This window comes from Apis cerana, linkage group LG8, assembly GCF_029169275.1.
Source record: "Apis cerana isolate GH-2021 linkage group LG8, AcerK_1.0, whole genome shotgun sequence".
In the NCBI taxonomy this organism is placed as follows: domain Eukaryota; kingdom Metazoa; phylum Arthropoda; class Insecta; order Hymenoptera; family Apidae; genus Apis; species Apis cerana.
In genome coordinates this window covers 328,731-349,269 of record NC_083859.1, presented here as the reverse complement: position 1 = coordinate 349,269, position 20,539 = coordinate 328,731, and the positions used below count along the sequence as shown (strand labels likewise).

The following is a 20,539-nucleotide window of genomic DNA, read 5'->3' as shown; positions in this document are numbered from 1 at the left end:
GATATATCAACTAGTGTATCAAAATATAATTCCATTTAAAAAAACAATATTCGCATTTATAAATCTTTTATGTTTCTACGTATAAAAAATTAAATAATAACAGGATATGCTCCTCTCAAAACCATTTAATTTTTATATAAAAAATTTTTTAATATTGTTTTAATAATATTATATTATTTTAATAATTATATATTAATATTATTTAAAGTAAAGAAAATATTTTACATATAATAATAGAAATAGAATTCTAAATGTATTCTTAAATTATTTAAAAATTTTAAAATAATTAAATATGCAAAAAATTTTTGTATTTATGATAGAAAATAAGTGTAAGAGAAATAAATATCTAAATTTGTAAACTGTGGAAAAAAATGGAAATTTTCAAGATTTTGACGTCATAATTTGAGAGATTCCAAGGAGTTCATTTTCAAAGACTATTAAAATTTAAAATTTAATAACTACTATCAATTTAAATGAAAGAAGAATTAATTAATATGTGCCAAAATGAAAAAGTATTGAAATAATAATATAGAAAATAACTAAATGGTAAATGTTTTTAATATTTAAAAAATTTAATAAATTTTTAATGCCACAAAGGAAATTAGCTATAAAAAAAGGTAAATAAATGAATTATAAGTTAAGATAAATATTTCTAAAATTGAGAAAACTGTTGAGAAATACTTAATACCGCAAAAACCACTAACTGTAAAAAGATCAGTATATATTTTCCTGAGTTACTATATTCCTATTCTTTAATCTATCTTTATTCTTGAATATTTCTGTGTTTCTATACTCCTATATTCCTATTATCCATATTTCTTAATTCTATTCATTTCTGTATTCCTATACTCCTACTATCCATATTCCTTACTCGTGTATATTCTATATTCCAATTATTCCAATTAAATTATTAAATTTCATTAAATTATTATTCCAATTAAGTAAACTTTTTAAAAAACAATTAATCAAAAACAGTGAAAAAGATAAATAAAAACAAGAAAAAGAAAGATATTTCTAGAATTATGAAAACTATTGAAAAACATTTAATATTTCAAAGAACAATAGCTGTAAAAAAGTAAATTATGAAAGATAATTATTTTACAAATGATTTTTAAAATTTTCGAAAATTTTTGTAAATAAACATTGAAAATCTAAATAAACCAACAATCTAAATAAATATTGAAAATATAAATAAACGAATCAATGTTTGTAAACAAATCGAAATTTTAAATTTCTGGCCTAAAATTTTTAAAATTTCCGAAAATTTTAGTAAATAAACATTGAAAATGTAAATAAACAAAACAACAACGTAAATAAACATTGAAAACATAAATAAATAAAACGAGAATATAAATAAACATTAAAGATATAAATAAATCAATCTTTGCAAACAAATCAAAATTTTAGCGCCAAGGCATTAAATTTTCGAAAATTCTATTAAAAAATTTTAAATATATGTGAAATCAAAAAATTTAATAATTAAAAATTTCTTTCATTGAAAAATTTCGAAGAATTTGATGTCATTTCCAAGAACTGCTAAAATTCTTGGAAAAATTTCTCGATTGACCTATCAAGTTATATTTTCCTAATACAAAATCGAATTTTCGGTCAAAATTTTTACTTTTTTTCATGAATTTCGATAATTCCAAAAATGTGACATCATTTCTAAGAATTTTAGAAATTCCAGGAATTTGACGTTATTTGCAAAAACTACTAAAATTCTTGGAAAAATATTTGGAGCGACCTCCTATTATGTTCACCTAATACAAAGTTCAATTTTCGAACAATAAAAATTTTTAGTCGAATTTTTAACATGATATTAGAAGAATATAAATTGGCTCAAATTTTTCTTAGAATTCCAAGATTGATATTTTCGACTTTTTATCAGAGAAATATGATTATAAATAGAGTAGAATTTATACTTACTTTTTATATTTATCTTTTTGTACTTATTTTTTAATTAATCACGTTTTCAAAAATTAATCATTTTTTAACAGTTTACTTAATTCTAAAGATTAAAGGAAAATATAGGATGAGTTATCATTTTAATATACTCTCTATAATATACTAGCTATCATTTTAATATTTCATTAATGTTCCATAATGAAATATTAAAAAAATGAGATAAAAGTTATATGGTTCGAAGAGAGGAATATTCTTTTTTTAATTATTTCAGAAATAGACGCATTGAAGCTTTATGATGTTTCTTTAAATAAAATTATATATCTTTCAATGAACTAATAGATGCAATACAACTAATAGATAGTATTCTTTATAAAAATATACTAAGGCATTCATAGCAAAAACTAAAAATTTAAAAGATATTTAATTAAATTAAATTATTTTTTAAACTGAGTCATTTGCTATATGAGATTTAATATTTTTTTTTTTTGTAAAGAATGATAAATGCATTTATTGAAGTAGAACATTAATGTAAAATTGTATTTAAGAAATCAATGTTAATTTTCATAAATCCTCTATGGATTAATATATGGAAAAATTAAGAACATAAGAATGTTTCTTTTTCGAATTCATTTATATTTAAAACGTTTTTTAACATTATGAAAAACAAAGATATTCTAAATAATAAATATAAAATAATCAATACATTCTTTAACTCTATTAGAAATAAAAAAAATGTTATTTCGGTTTTACTATTATAAAACATAACAGCTTTCATTATGAAAGATAAGTATATAGAAAGGAATATTTATATTTAAATAAACTGCGCAAAAAATGTTTTAAAGCTCTGAAAAAAAATGTTAGTTGATAGAAAATAAATATGCAAATGGCAAATATAAGATGAGTATTTAAAATCTCTTATTAATTATATTAATTATCTTATAAATTATATTCTCCTGGTACAAAGTTAAAAAATTGTAAAAAATTTTCAATCTATAATTCGAAAAAAATTTCAGAAAAACTTGATATCTGTTCTAAAAATTTTAGAAATTCACAAAATTTGACGTTATTTCTAAGAACTGTTAAAATTCTTGGAAAAAATATTTCGAGCAATTTTCTGTCATTATATTTTCCTAATACAAAATCGAATTTTTCGTTTGTTTGAAATTTAGAAATTTCCAAGAATTTAACATCATTTCTTGAAAAAATTTTTCGATCGACTTCCTATCATATCATGTTTTCCTAATACAAAATCGAATTTTTAGATAAAAATTTTACTATCACTCAAGGAATTTCGATATTAATCTTTTTTATTAAATATTTCGTTTATTTTTCATAATATTAAAAATTAATATTAAAAAATGCTCCGATTAAAAATTGAATGGCCTATATTCGAATATATTTCGAAAGAGCTATATTCTGATGCCCTCAATTTTTTCATGCACTCATAAAAACTTATGGAGTTCAACTTTATTTTTTTAAATAGTATTATATATTTTTTGATACCCCAATCTATGCATCTTGGCATTTTCTATAAAAATGTATAGGGCCATCTTCTTTTCCCTTTTCCGTTACACGTTTTTGATTGATCGTCCAAAGATTAGGAAGTCAATTAGATGAACTTCGCACGCCGTGTTACCATTGTGTCCGTTTTCGAGTGATTAATGCGATCCTTTCCCTTCTCATCGAGAGGAAGTACGGTGTAGAAAGGAATATACGTTATATTGTCACGAATACAGGTGTACAGGAAGTACTCTTGGCACTTGTGATACGAGAAATCGAGACGATAAGTATATGGAAGTTGATGTATGTTTGCTGGAAGTTTGAATTTGATCTTCGGTTTTGGTAAATTTGATTGCGACTCTTGGATATCGCGAATGAAAGGAAGTGTAAAATTTTTGTATTCAATCAGATAGAGAGATTATTTTTCTTGTCAATTGATTCTATTTAAATTTGTTGAATTATTATGAAATTTTTATTCGTCCAAAGATTTCTAAACGAGAGAAAATTTTTGCTGATCATTATTCTATTATATTTATGAACTTCTAGTTTTTATTTTTCCCAAATTGAGACGAATATGCATACTTTTTTAGATTTTATTACTTTTTAAATACATGCAGATATACAGCAGATATATCTTCTAGAATCAATGATTGAATAAATAATTATCGAGAGCGAATATATCCGCTATATAAGATTAATTATTCTGTCCGATACATAAATGTTTATTATGTTGTATAAACCTTATTAATTATTCGACGTTATTGACACTCGAATCAAAAAAAAAAAAAAAATTAAAATAAAAATTAAAATTCAATTTCAATTTATACAGATGTAGATTTTAATTGATTCATTTCACAACGTCGTAAAATTATCTTCAGTTCCGTCACACATATTTTTTATTACATACAATTTTAATCACATTATTATGAATTGGAGGATATTTTGAAGACTTCAAAATAAAGACGACGAAACTTTCGCTCGGTACCGGAAGTCACGAGGCGTTCACCATTATCCTGTTCGAAAACTGGCGCTTATCGGCCGTGCAAACACGCTTTATAAGCAGTCGCGTGATAACAGACCGCTTAAGCTTCGTGGTCGGCGTGCGTGGCGCAACAAGAAAAGCCACGTGGTAAATCAGGATTAAAGCTGAGAGCTCTTTGCCCGGAAATTTAAATAAATTAAATCCTTCCGGAGGTTCATAAATTTGGATTTTCCGGCTGGACATCGTCCGCTATTTCGATCCTATTAAAACTTCCTTGTCTCTTTTTAAATTTTGTTCTTTTCTTTTTTTTTTCGTTTGCCATTTTTCCATCTTTTCTTTCTTTTCGAAGAAATCTTTTTATTTGATTCCTAGATGATCAACAGGAGTTTCGAGAGGATGAAATTAATTTTTTGATCGCGAAATGAATTTGTTTTTTATTGTAGGTGAAGAACGATGGTTTGATCAAAGTTGAACAGATAAATCTTCTGAAAAATGGGAAATAAATTAAATATTATTGGAACAGGAATTTCTAGAACGAAACAGTGAAAACATGTCCAAAAGGATGATTGCTCGGATCGATATCTAACATATGTTCGTATTTATAGATTTAGCGACTTTTATAGGCATCGTATTTTGTAATGGTAAGTCACTACTTGGATTTTATTACCGCATATAAATCTGTTCTATAATACGTGTATATTCTAGTTTTATGCACGGATGCTTTTAGTGCTTTAAGTTTCAACTGTTTCAAGATAAGTTAAGCTTCTTTGTGTTCAATGATAAATTACTACTCTTGAATTTGATCGTTCATGGTATTTTATTTGTATTGCTCCCATATGATCACGGTGTATTTATTGCACATTATCCTCTGAGAATAGAAATCGTATAATTTTGTGATTTTAAAATTTTTTTAAAAAGAAGTGGGCAACAATTTTTTTAATAAATCTGTTTCAAAAAAAATTCTTTTTTAGCAAAGAAAATTGTAAATTATAATAACTTATGTCTCGACATAAGTTCATGTATCAGTCTTTAGTTGGTTTGAATATGAATATTGTCCTTTTAGCAAAAATTGATTTCCACGTTGACGAAATGTCACGGCTCCATGGGAACGATATTTGCAAAGATGAAGCAAAGAAGAGCGTGTTCGTGTCGCCAGTTTGTCATGCTCTGTACCTTTCTAAAATATCGACCCATTTTTAAAATGTGAAAACGAAACTTATCTACATTTTCTTTGATCTGTTTTAACGAGATTTTTCTACGAATATTATTTCACATTACTTCAAAAAATCCAAGAATTCGATGGAAAAAATTGTTGGAGATTGAAAATTTACTCATCATAAATTGATGATATAAATATTTCATATACCATGTTAAATAAGATCTCTTTTCTTTTATAAAATCTTCAGAATAAAATTGAAATTTTTAAATTTGAAGGGATTCAATATCGATACAAAATTGTGATCGAATCAGAAAAAAAATCGAATCGAAAGTATATTTATATTATTTATATACATGTAATCAACATATTCATACAGTCATCTCGCTTATCGGTCTATATTAAAATCATTTATGTTAATTATTTTATCTTGAAGGAAAAATTTTTGCAACTGCGTTAGACCGGAAGAGATATATAAACAGAGACGACGTACATTAACTCGGAGATTGGGTATGCTCGATGGAAAAAGGAGAGGAAACACGATGGAGGAGGGTAGTTTTCTCTCTGTCGAAGAGAAGAAGCTGATCAAAGCAGCATCAGCCGCATATTTGGTTTCGTCAAGTTTCCATCGGCCTACGCCTGCGTTGGCCCCTTTGAAAAATGGAAATTGCGTGTGCCCGGATGCAAACGAACGCCATGGAAACACGGCCTTGGGCTGCCTCTCTCTCTCTTTCTCTCTTTCCCCCTTCGAAACAAGAAATCGCGTAACACAGCCTGATTGATCATGGAGAAAACTTCGCGCCTGTTTGCTCCGCCATATTTACGATGAACGTTAACGAGAAGGATGGGGAGGATTTTAGGTAGATGGGTTTGCGGACGAAGAATATTTTCAGATGGATGAAATTATTTGGATTGTTGTTGTGGCGCGCTTGGAGAATTATAGAAAGGAAAGCTTCACTAGGGAGATTTTATCGAGAGAATTGTTTGGCTTTTTTTCTTTTGCATTTTGCAAATATCATCTTTGAATTTCAAATTTTTCTTAAATATTCAAAGTTCTATCTTTACACTTTTTAATCTTTTCGAAATTTTCCTATGAATTTTTTAAAATTAATTTCCTTTTAATTTCTAATTATTCGTTTCGAATTTAGAAAAATTTGGATTTTGAAATTTGAGGAAATCCTAACATTTTGACTTACAAATTTCTATAGATAGCTATTTCAAGTTTGATGTTTTAACATTAGATTTACAGAACCCATCAATCTTTAATTTGATAGGTTTTCAATATTATGCTTAAAAATTCTGAATATGCACATATTATTTTTTAAACATTATATATTGATTTTTAATGATATAATGCAAATGATATGCAAGAAATATATATTTCTATTCGTTTTTTCTTACATTTATATTTTATTATTTCTAGATATTGTATACTTATTTTTACCTATTTTATTTTATATTTTAAAATCCATCAATTTGACGAATTAATTTATATATTTATTATTGTAAAATAACAAAAATGTCACACAATGTAAAAATAATACCAAGAAAATGACGACTATTTAGCAATAAATACATAATCAAACAAGTTGTTTATAATTGTGATATGATAACAAGTAATCCTTTCAATTATAAATTTTGCAGAGAAAAGAAATGATTTTTATAAGTGAATTTGTCTTATTATTTTATAAAACAAATAGACTTATGTGAAAGATAATTTCAACAGTTCGTTTTGTAAAAAAAAAATAAGTGCTATTTGGAAGCTTAGCAAAAATTTATTTTCGTAAGTGAAAATTTGAATTTTTCAAGATATTTTCAAAACCTATCCAAAAAAATATATTTTTTTATATATATAGGCAAATCTTTGAGAAATATAAAATTGATAAAAAAGAATAATAAAAAAAAAATAATAAGAAGAATAAAAAGAATAACCAGCATAAATGAAGACCAATCTGGATCGGATTCTGATATAAACGAATTATACGAAAGCGAGAAAGAATTTGACAATATAAACAAAATTGAAGATTTTGACGACAATGGGAATAAAATCACAACAATAAAAAAAAATGCTAATAATGAACAAAATACTGTGAAAGCAAGATTCCGTAGATGGCCCTTTCATGAGTTTTTAGATTTGGCAGCTATCAATGCTTGGATTATTATACAAAGAAACCACTAGAGTAAATAAAATTCGAAAGAATTTTTTCTTTCAATTAACTGAAGAATTGGCCTGTGACCATCACGATGAACAAAATACTAGCTTCAATTCAATGTCTGGAGTCTAACTATATTTGCATTAAATCTAACAAATATATCCTGGAAAGTATACATTCAAGATTCATAAAAAATGTATTGAAAACAACAATAAATAAAAACCTATTTTTAGATTTTAAATAATTTACAAAAAATTGCATTTTAATATATTCGTCAAAAAGACGGATTTCAATAAAAAAAGTATATAGTCAATATCCGTAAATCTAATGTTAAAATATATAAAACTCATCATTAAATCATATATTTCCTTAATCGTACACAATTATCCAAAACAAAAACATGTAATCCGAGTTAAAATTATCACAAACTACAACCTTTTGAATCTACGAAGCAACCCGGCCGAGAACACGGAGACACACAATAAAATGCCAATTAGCATGCTCGAGAAACCAACTCCCTCCCCCCTCTCTCCCGATTCATCATTCGTCGATCTCGTTGGAATATCAACAGAGGCGAAGGAATGCTCGCCGAGGTGGATTAATCTTCGCGCGGGAGGCGACGAGTTAATTAACGCCGGTTATAAATACGAAAGGCAATCTGCATTATGGTAATCGGTCGCTCAGAGTTTCCTCGAACGGCTCGCCTCCCTCCGGATGCCTGATCGCGATAATTTACACGGGATATTGGCGTGATCTAATTTTGGCCGCTGGCGGACGGTCGTGTCACGTTCGATTACAAGCTCCCGAGCTTATGACTTATGAACGAGCGTTCGGTTAACCATCTCTCTCTCTCTCTCTCTCTCTCTCTCTCTCTATTCTAGTTCCTCCATCGTCCTTGAAAAAAAATCTTTCCCTTTCGATGAAACATGTTTCTTTTTTCCCCCTTTTCTGATAGATTTACAATATGATGTATATACGAGTGAGCGAATTTGGTGTAGATTGTCAAAATTTTGTTTGTAAAAAATGTTCATAATATATCGATCATTATGTGTAATGATTTAATCGAAAAAGTAGGCATTATCCTGGTTTCTTTTGTTTTTGATTATTTTGTAAATTTCTAACGCGAATAATGAAATAATTTATAATTAGAGATATTTTGTTTTGAATTAAATAAATAACTCTATATTCTTGCATAAGTTTAAACTTGAAAAATATTGGAATCGGATAATCTTCTCCTTTGTTATCTTTTAATTTCTCGAACTGAGAACTTTACTCGCGCTGTAAATTTAATATCCTCTAAATATTACGAAAGTTCTTTAGGATTGCCAAAGTTTCCTTATTGATTTAACTTTTTATATTTCTTTAAAGTGAATAAACGAAAAAAAAAGTATTCTCTTTTGAATAACTTTTATTCTCATTTAAATTGAATGAATTTTTCCTGCAAGAATAGAATACAAAAGAAACATTCGTTTCCCAAAATATTTCTTTCGAAAGTGCTTCACATTCCAAAATATAAAAATCAGAAATTACACTTCTGAACATGCGTATATTAATCTTTTTTTATTACCTCGTTTAAAATTAAAATTATCGTAACCAATGCCATAACTTGCATTTAAATTTATAAATATTAATTTTCTTGAATTTTCCAAGAATTTTCTCTTATCACGTATTCATATTTGGGATATTAATATAATACTTAAAAAGATAAATAATAATTCAAAGAAACTTAAGTTAAAACAATATATCTGTCCATTTGAACGAGGAAATTTGAAAAAGTTGGAACTGCAGGCGAAGGATTGGGCAAAAGTATATATTCGAATGTTTGCAAGCAATCTAAAAATGGAAAGAGAGGTTACTTCGATCAGAGAGGTTTCGCGAGGATTGACTTTAAGGTGGCACACGGGAAACAGGACGTCTCCGTGAACGTCGAAACAGGAAATATCGCCTGATTTATAAGCCCTGGGAGTAACCAACAACTACCTGGAACGTTCGTCATTCTGTCAATGGGACGGTTTCTCCGAGGCGTTAGTTAGATATTGCATACGCAATATCATTAAAAATCACCGAACCATTTATTCGATTCTGAAAAAAAATATTCTCTTCTCGAATTAACAAAATTAAAAAATTTGCTAAAACGAATAAAAGAAGAAAAATATCGAATCTATTCTATGTAATTTTCTAGATAGGAGAATAAATTTGACAAATTTTGGAAAATGATTATTTAAAAGTTAGAAATATCGAATAATTCTATTGCTTTTATTATTATTATTTTATTATTATTATTGATGAATTTGGAAAATTTACGAAAATGGGAATATTTATAAATTACAATGAAGAGAGAAATTATTGTATTATGATTTTCCAAAATTTTTAAATAAAATAACAGAAATGGAAAAATAGAATTAATTTTTTTAATGAATTAAAAATTATACCTTATCACTTTTATTTTAAGAAATCAAAATGACAATTAAGAAATTCGAGTTTTCAATGACATCAAAAATTAATGTAAGTATTTCGTTTTAGCATAGATTGTTAAAGGATTTTCCGAATTCTAAGACTAAATATCACTAGCTTATGATGCCATATTTCAGAATCTTCGCAAGTTTCCTAATCCTCTAAGTTTCATATAAGAGGATGGATCTCCAATGAGGTATTGCCTGTTCCTAACTTGAAAGCAGGGACGGCTAAGTACTCGTTCAAAGTAGAATTACTTAGAAATCGATCTTATCTTCAAATTTTCTCGCGTCCAGTCTACGAACTTCCGAAATTCGTATTTCTCAAAGTGAGAAGCTAGTTCGATCTCTTAGAGTAGTTGAAACTTTTGAGTAATCTTATCACCGACCAGTTTTATTTAAAAAAAAAGAAAATTATATTCAATTTTGTTTTAATTCATTCGTTGAATATTTTGAATTGAATTTATTTTGTATTCGAAAAACAAATGTAATGATAATCAAAAATATTTGGAATTTAAATTTCATGGAATTTATTATTAAATTATTTGGAAAATATAGAATTATTTTTATATATCCATATGTCCAGTATTTCCAATTTTATCATATTAAATATATTTTCATTAATTAACGTGAAAATCAGAAAATTTAAAAAAAAATTGCTGTATCAATTTCTACGATCCTTTCTATAAATTTTAAATTAACGAAATAAATATATCCACTTTTCATTTAACCTATGACCTATGAGAAATCCGCGTATCGCGTAAATCAAATATTTCCAGATAAATTACGACTTACAGCATCCTAGGGTGGAAATCTTAGTTCCTCGATCGAGTAACATATTCTTTTGTCAAATATAATTTATCATACGTTCGACTGCACCTGCGACAAGAAAGAACAGAGACGTAGGGAATGTCGTTGAAATAAGAGATCGTTGTTTATGGTTCCAAGCAACAGACAGGCTTCGAGGTATTCCTGCGCGCGAGTTTTACAACCACTATAGTTCTCTGACACTAAATTATCGTTGGAGCAAGTATACAGGGTGTCCTTGTAGGAAAACGTGCTATCATGCATCGATAAATCTTGGTTCACGCGATCTGGAATCGTGAGTCATTGTGTGTCTAAAATTTTCGATTATTTAAAGTAATAATCTCGTTATACTTTTATTCTTAAATTGATCTTAAGATATCATAAATTTGTAATATTTTTTTGCTATATCCCTTCATAAATTTTTTCTTGTTTTATTATACAAGATTGGTCGTAAAAGATTTAAAAAAAAGAGAATATGTAAAAATGAAACAATATTCTTTTTGCATTGTGTATTTATAAAACAATTATGATCGCTTTGTTCGTGACATTGAAGAAATAGAGAGATCGTTTTATTACAGTCGTGTTTCTTTATAACTCTCTACTCAAAATACCGCAAATTTAAATATTTTTCGTTTCCGAGCCAAGATTCTATTTAAAATTTGTATCTATTTATAAACGTTCCTTTTCAATTTAATATTCAAAAAAATATTCCAGGATTCTTTTTATTATGATTAGTAAAATATTTAGTTATTATTAATAAATTTAATAATAAAAATTTCATAGTTATCCAACATAAAATAGTAAATTTGTAACTTGCTAATTTAGTAATATCATTGTTTGACAAACACTGTTCTGCAAGAATATTTTTCAAAAAAATTTTTTATTATCGTCAAGTTAATTTCGTTAATACAACGTTATAAAATTGTAAAATCTAATTTGTCAATGTTTTTTCAACATTATTATATATTCAACAATAAGATTCAACGAAATACAATTTAAAATTCTTCGTGGTCGTCATGGTTTATTATACACTTTTGTTGTCTTTTGTTCTTTTTTCCAAAATGCAATTTCCAAGATGCAGTGTTTGCATCTTGAATTCTCTACATTTCGCAAGTGATAAAAATACATGATAGTCGCTAAATTGGCCCTATTCAAATGACTCACACCATATTCCCACGCATGGAGTTCCATAGAACGGTCGATGACGTTGTTCCCAAGCATGACCATGTCAAAATACCCATTTGCCCGCTTTTGAATAATTACCATCCCTGGTATTTTTAACCTGGAGAAGTTGGAGGAGTAGTTCCCGGAAAACGTTTGTAAAATGTCGAGACGACAAGCTTTCATTGAATCTTTAATCTTTACTGTGGAATCGTGTGCAATCTGTGTGCTCGTTCCTTTTTTGTTCAGAGATACGTACACGGAAAAGGGGGGGAAAAAAAAAAAGAAAAAAAAAGGAAACGTAGCGTGTAGAGCAGAGAGCTAACTTTATTATCGACTTTATGTATAAGCGTGGGATTTGTCAGTTCGCTTGAGGCGAATTGCAACTTTTTAATATTTGTTGCACGGATATACAACAATGGGGAAGATAATGTAATTCTGTATTCAATTGTAGAAAAGAATTTAACGTGAAGAATATTTAAATAGGATCATGGAAAATTGAATGTAAGGAAAATCAATTTGATTTCAAGGAAAGAGTTGATAATATTATATTTATTTAAATTGATCGAGCGAACGAAGAATTCAAGAAAATTCAATAAATGGAAGAAAAATTTTAAATTAATTAAAATAATAAAATAATAATAAGAGACGCAGAGACAAACTTCAAAAATAATGAAAAAAAATCTAAAAAAAAAATCCAATAAGAAATACAACTGAAAAACTGAAGAAATAATTAAAGAATACAACACAACGAAATACTCGATACGTTAAAACTCTAAAACAATTACCTCAAAAACCGTCGGAACCATGTGTTGAAACCATTCAATTACGCCTGTTCAAAGCGAGCTAACGCAATTCCAAAGAAAACAATGTAACGTCCAAGTTGCTCCAAACCAAACTACCCCAGCTAGCCGGCTTCCCTCTTTCACGGAACTCCACTTTCGAAACAGAATTACCCAATTTCCTCAGACCGTGACACATCCACACATACACATCTACGGAACGAAGAGATACAGAATATATCTCGCAGAAGCCACACAATACGCAGTCCCATGACCGACGAATCGCCATTCTATGTTCGAGATCCTGGTGTGCGACAGGCAAAATAATTTAGTCCAGCCGGAATTCGATGGTTTCTCGCCTCTTCGATAGATTTCCCCATCCCTTCCACTCCAACTTTCTGCTTCCCTCTTGCGAAACACAATTCGAAATTTCGGTTGGAAAATAATAATAATAATAATTATTATCACGATACGTGAACAATGAGGACGATAATGATAACGATAATGGAGGAGAGAGGCGGGTCGAGTTCATCGTGAACTTTGGCGGGAAACTTTGAACGCGAGGATGGGATATAATAGGGGACTCGCAATTTATGGCGGTGGTAAACCTACGAACGATAACAAAACGTTGCTGCGAAAACTTGTCAAAAGTAAGAGATTATCGTTGACTCGCCACGTTTAATCCACCGTGTTTATTGTTTGTCTAACGTAACACGGGGAGGTATGGTATGGTATGTTGGTTCTGCGTTCGAGGTGTGTTTCGATTATTTTTAGAATTTTAGGGAAACGTAGGAAAGAGAGGGGGGGGAAGAATGTTTAATTCGATGGAAATGGATTCTTTGTATTGGGTACGAGTTTAAAGGTTGTTTAGCAGGTGGAGATGTGTGCGCGTTTCCCATTGACGTATTTCCGAGAGATTCTGTGATATATTGTAGGTTATGTTTACAAGAAATTTCAATTAGATAGAGAATCGACTTGATATAAATTAAATTGGGACGCGCGTGATTGATGTATTCGCAAATGAAATTGAAATTCAAGCAATTAGTTGCATAAGAATAGAGAAATGGGTTTCGAGGGAAAGATATAAGAACTCTTAAAATTTAGAATCTTTAATACTAATACTAATAATAGTGTTAGTAAAATCGTAAGCAACATATTTTCAAAAATAAATAAATTTATCTTGAAATTTGATTAAACTTTAATTCCTAAAATTAAAAAAATTTTTAAATCGTTATAATTCTAAAGATGAAAGAAATAATTCTTTCTCAATTAATAAACGATTAGAAGCGCGAAACTTTACCCTTTGAAATGCTCTTTCCTTTATTTCAATATTCGATTTTCGGTTCTCGAGATATTTTTATATAAAGAAAAGATTCATTTATCTTAAATTAAAATAAATTAAAATTCGAAAAGTTTGAATCGCTATAACTCCAAATAAGAAGATAATAATTTTTTATCAATGAATGAGCGATCATTAGAAGCATTGAATGTTCCCCTTTAAAACGCTTTTTATTTACCCGGTTCCCGAGATATCTTCCTATAAAGAAAAGAACAATTTTTTAAATCGTTTACTATTTCCCTCCTTATCGTTTATCGTTTATTCGAATCTCGCTCGCTCTTCATTTCACTAATTTATTTCAAACTTTAGACAAGCGACAGACGCAATTTCGAAGAAAGTAAGATTTTCGAAGAAAGTACATTTCCAGGAAAAATTGTACAAAATTGCAGATTCATTCATAAGTTCTTAAGTACTATAGAGACTTTGAATCCTTATATCTCGGTAACCAATCGAGCTATAAAATAAATGAATAAAAAGTTACTTCAATGACATGGTTTCTATTTTTTGAATGGATTTTAATAATAAAATTATTGGTTTTCTTCTTACGATTTTTTAGTTTAATACTTCATTAGTTCAATACTTCATTTTTGTGATGTTAAACGTACAGAAATTTGTTTAATATTTATGCAAAGTGAATAACAAAATGAAATATACAAAATGAAATATCGTCTTCAAAGTGAAAATGATATCTTTTTCTTAAAATTGATTTAAAAATAAACAAGACGTGGAGATTAAAGGCAACGAGAATGCATAACCGAACCATAGTATGTAAACCACAAGTATAAAGTCAACCTACAAGAGATATCCTAGCTTAGATGCAACTCGCGATTCGATAAACCAACAACTATCTCATCTAAAATTCAAACTCGACACCGTAACATTAATTTATCACGGAGATGGCGTGTAGAAGTCGTGTTATGGGTACGAGTGTCAGACAAATTTACAAACTCGTTAACCCAAACGGCATGCAACAACTCCATGTAAACGAGGATACTTGCAAAACACGAATTATGTATTATATTTCTTTCTGTTTTTAATTAATAATATTTTATCGTAATTCGTACAAGTTATCCTTAATTAGAAAATTTTTAATAAATAATTAATGAAATTAAACTCTAATAATGTCAATTTATATTAAATGCTTCCAGTTTATTTTTACAATGATACCTAAATGGTAATTGTAATTAAATTTTCTCTTTATTATTATGAATTCTCAATGAAAGCTCATTTTAAATATCAAAATAGATCGAGAATATATGTTTGGCGAGTCATTCATCGTATAGCTTCATGAATAGTCATTTTAGGGTTGCAATCCTCTACCATATGCAAGGGTGGCGTACGCTAGGATGTCAGACTCCTTCCATCACGGAAGACTAGCTTGCAAAGGGACAGAGCCTTAATGTTTGAGAGGCTATCGGTCTTGTTAATTGCTACAACGTGTTATCAGATTTACGATATGTCAATTGCCATGAAAATCATGACGTTAGGAGCAACACATATGGGTTTAATAAGCAATTAGTGGTAATTAATTTGTGTGGATGCTTATGCAAATACAATTATTTTTAGAAAATATAAGAAAAGAATAGGACCAAGATGGAAATTTGTTTTTTTCATTTAATGATTTCCTGTATATTTCATGTGTTCAACTATTTAACTGTTCATCAAATTTGAAATTATATGACAGAATATCATGTAAGAATATTCGATAATCAATCATAAAATCAAAATTATTAAATTATATAATTAAACAATTATAAGAGAAAATTAATGTAAATAAATATAAATTAATGTAAATTAATAAATATTAATATATTTATTAAGTAAATATTTCAAAACAAAGTAAAACAATATTTCTCACAATGATCTTATATTCTCGCGTAATATTTCAAAACTCTGCACCCTCTGAACCAAACATCCCTTACAATTTCACTCCCCTTGTTCCTAAAAACGACATCAAAGGAAGAAAATCTCACATCACGTGCTAAAACGAAAAAGATAAAACATCAACATTTCTAAACGACGAACTGTTTTCAAATCGTTTTCAAGTCTCTTTCTCTCTCTAAGTCTCGAAACCTCAAACGAGAAAGAGAGAGAGATAGAACGTTTCCAGAGGCGCGATCATGCGCGGATGATTGAAAAGAAAGCGCGAAAAGGGGTCGTGCAATTTTAAAAACGAGCAGGAAGTTGAGTTTCCAAAGGCTGACAACAGATTTTCCAACGCAGAATGGGGGAACGCAGGTGAAAATACACGACACGTTTTCCACGGCCCTCGGTCATTTTTCTGTCGACGAGCGGCAAATTACGCGCGGTTTCGGGGTCGCCGGGTATTTCTGCTCGCTTTTGTCGACAAATGAGTAACTGATGCGTTCTTAAAGACGAGAAGATGAAACTCGTTTGTTACTCTTGGTTGGGCTCAAATGCCTCACTTTCTTGCGAGAATGTAATAGATGTATCTGGCTGGTTGTAGATCACGTATTACGTGTATTACGTGTAAAATTTTGATCGATGAATTTACACGATGCGTATACATTTGTTATCAATTATCTTTTAGAAATAGAGATAGAATTTAATCAAATTAATTTTATATTTGTGATAGTCGTAATAAATAAAAAATCGCAATATAAAATGTAGAAATTAAAGAATATTTTTCTTTTGCATTATATTTAATTACATATCACATATCGAATTTATTTATTTTTGCATTCATTTTTCACTTTCAATTGATTTTTTTAAAAATTTTATGATTCTCGTTAGCTTTTTTACAAGCGTTAATAATTTATAATGATCTTTTTAATTCGTATTCTTTAGAGATTTAATAATTCTATTTCTTGTATCTATGTTAATATTAAGTTTGTTCGTTTTTTCAAATTAAAATATCTCCATAATAATTTAAGAATTTCTATCTCCTTTCGAATGTTTATCGATTTGTATTAACTCTTCGAGTTCTTCAGTTATAAATAAAAATATTCTTAGCGAGCAAGTAAAGACAAAAGTATGAAATAATATCTAATAATAGTTGAAGATGCCCTTGAAAATTTATCAGAGGAGTGACAAATTACTAAGTAACATGACAGTAATAATTGCAATTCAACGTGGAGCACGTGGCTCGTCTGCAAACTTAACGAGTAATCACGTCAAGAAAGAAAAGGCTATTTCCATTGCCGGTAAAATTAGTCGGTGTTACAATACCATTATGCTTCCTCGCACTTGGCAAGATTACAGTCGTGCTTTTGCTCCGAGGACTACAAAGACCTTTAATTTAGTAACTCCTCTATGACGTTCCTCCTCTAGGACAATTAATGAAACCTAATCAAGTACTCTGAAACAAGGGTATAACCAATTTTCACTAAATTTTCGAATCAATTTTTCAAGAAAAAGAAAATACATGAATCTAATTCGAGATTGGGATATTCATTTTTCTTTATAATTATTATGAATTTCATACAGATGGATAGGCTTTGAATTTGTTGGAAAAGTTCGAAAAAAATTTTAAAGTTGTAAAAAATTTTGATTTGTAAATGTAAATATAATTTGTTCAAATGAAGAATTCTTGGTAAAATGATTCACTGGAAGCTCGCTGTATTTTATCGTACTCAACTTCATAAGATTCCCAGGCTCCAAAATTAAACGTAAGGAAGTGAGAGATGTTCTTTGACGTAATTTCTACCTCAAGTGCAAACCAGACCACGTCTTCGTTATTTTTAAGATTAAAGATATTTGTGAACCGAACAACTTTCACATTTGTCTTTACGAATGTGAAATTTTTCGCGGTATTTAAGCCACTTTAATCCGACTTTCCAAGTTAAGATTCTTGTTTATTTGAAGTATGGTTTATTTAAAGCGTGTACACGCTCTTCGCCATCTTTACTTTGACTATCAAAATTAGAATAAATATAATTTTACAAATTATTCTTCTTTTTTTTTTAATTCGCGGTTTATCAAAAACACTATTATCAATTTTTGTAACAAAGAAATTTTCTGTACATTATCTAATAATTCTCTAAGATAAACTTCAAAATATTTTTCCAAGATTTAAAAATCTCGTATTTCAAATTTCAAATAAAAAAATCTTCTCGCTATATAAATAATTCATCGACTTCGAAACAAGAAAATAATTCATCTCTTCCTTGGTTGATTAAAATTCTCAAAAACTTTCTTCGAATATATTATTAAATGAACTTTTGAAAATTTCAACAAACAGAAAAAAACCGCAAATAACAAATCCTAATAATCCAATTTGCAATAATATATTCCATCCAACGCTATTTGTCAAACTCCATCAAACTCTTCGTCACATATTTGATCAATATATATAAACTAATTTCAAAAACTTCTTCACATTGCAAATTCAACTTTCACAAATTTCCACGAAACATTCCTAAATCAACGTGAAATTCCATTCAACGAGAAAAGAACGCACGATATATCCATCACGTTTCGAACAACCATATGATTCACAAACTACTCACTGTCTTGCATCCGTCGTGTTCGAGGTCACGAATTTTTCACCGATCTTGTGATCGAAAAGAGATCGAGATCCTCATCGATCGATCACGTACCACGCCGCGATATGGTTTTCTTGCCGGGAGAGGTTCATTGTCGCGTTGTCAACTCGCGTTTTCTGACGATCTCGGCCGCCGGATCGTGTTCTCCGCGTATGCTAATTTTGCTGGTGCAGTCACGTGCTTTCGCAACGCGAGTGCACCGGCTTGGCGTCGCTCGACGCCGAATATGAATCTTCCCGGGATTTTCCTCCTGTGCTTTTGTATCGTTGTATCTTTTCCATGATTTTTTTATCGCCCTCCCTTTTGTTAGCATTGTTGTCTCTCGATGTAGTTGGGACGTTTGTGGAATTTCAGGATTGGAAAAGAGCGTGGATTTTTGAGAAAATGAACATTTTTTTGTTTTTGGTTTGACAAAGGAGGAGAATTGAAACTTTTGTTGAAGTAAGTTTTTTCTTAAATATAATGGGGAAATTTAGAAATTATTGTTTAATTAATAAGTTATGTGATATAATAATAATCAATAAATTTTAATATTCTTGAAATTGGATACATTTTAAAGATAAGACTTGTGTTTTAACGAAAAGAATTTTTAATTTAATTTTTGTAATTGCATCATCAAATTAAGCAAATAATATTTAGCTACGCAGAATATATCATTTTGTTTTTTTTTTTTTTTTTTTAAATGAGAGTCTTGACGGAAGCTAGAAGGGATCGCGCAATTCCTTTCTTAAACTGAAATAAATTTTATTTTAATGCAGAAACTAGAAGCTGCTATTAGTACTTTCGCTTAATAAGCTCCAATAACATTAATTACAGCAGATAATTACGTTAAAACTCTAATATAATTACAACGTGACTTGCTCGTGGAATTCTGTTCTCTGTTATTTCCACGGAAAGATTTCGCAAATATGGATGGAAATAGTTTGAAAAGGATAATCAGAGTGCTTCTAATTTAAAAATTGAATATGACTAATATTATGAATATGACTAATAAAATTATCAAATTAATAATCAAAAATATATAGAACAATTTCATCATAGAATTTTTTGAAGAAAAAATTGAATTTTATTGATTTGTTATTATTATTTGAGATTGATTTGTTATTATTTTAAATTTATGGAAAAATTTATAATTCCCTAGAATCAAAAATATCAATCATAAAATAATTTTTTTTCATTACTTATTATAAATAAAGATTCATTTTGTCAAAATAATTTTCAATTGTACAATAATTCTCAAAATACTGTTATAATTAAACCTTAACTCAGGTCTACTATTCAAATCGTATTTATATCATTTATACCAAAATCACAACATCCTTTCTCCAATCCATCCAAAAAAAAAAACGGACTAAAAACAAGGAAGAAGCAAGAAAGAAACAAACGAAACATCTATCAACCCCTATCCATGTTAAAAGAGTGGCAAAAATCCCATGGTAGAATTTAATATCGAGGAACAAATGATGATTCTCCTGTGCTCGTGAGTTTTTTCATTCCCTTTATCCTCTTTCTCTTTTCATTATACTCTCCATTCTTTCAAAGGGAAATTTTTTTCTCTTTTACGAGTAATTGATATTTTTTCCGCAGAAATATGTGGTAATAGAAATACATATGTAAATAGAAATATGTTTAACAATTTGATATAAATTCTAAAAATATTGTCATAATTATATTACAATAGTATTGTATTAATTTTTCTTTTCATTGAATATGTGAAATGAATTATTAAAGTTTCATTTTTTTTAGATACTAATTAAAATTTTGAATACATAAAATATTCAGATTTCAATCCTCTG

General features: G+C 28.6%; 2 protein-coding genes across 12 annotated transcripts in view; one reads left to right on the top strand and one right to left on the bottom strand.

The window, feature by feature from the left end:
- LOC108000938 (tyrosine-protein kinase transmembrane receptor Ror) overlaps positions 1-20,539 on the top strand; it is a 277,660-nt gene that overhangs the window by 69,545 nt on the left and 187,576 nt on the right. The window lies entirely within an intron of this gene.
- The window catches only part of LOC108000940 (uncharacterized), a 55,783-nt gene that overhangs the window by 6,266 nt on the left and 28,978 nt on the right, over positions 1-20,539 (bottom strand). Inside the window, exon 1 of one of the 11 annotated variants that reach the window (XM_017061652.3) lies at positions 18,708-18,917. The exons of 9 other annotated variants lie outside the window; for them this stretch is intronic. In XM_017061652.3, coding sequence (XP_016917141.2) covers positions 18,708-18,717 — 10 coding nt within the window. In that variant the 5' untranslated portion in view covers positions 18,718-18,917. Of the gene's footprint in view, positions 1-18,707; positions 18,918-20,539 lie in introns of those variants that run through there. One more of the 11 variants, XM_062077775.1, reaches the window with a different exon arrangement.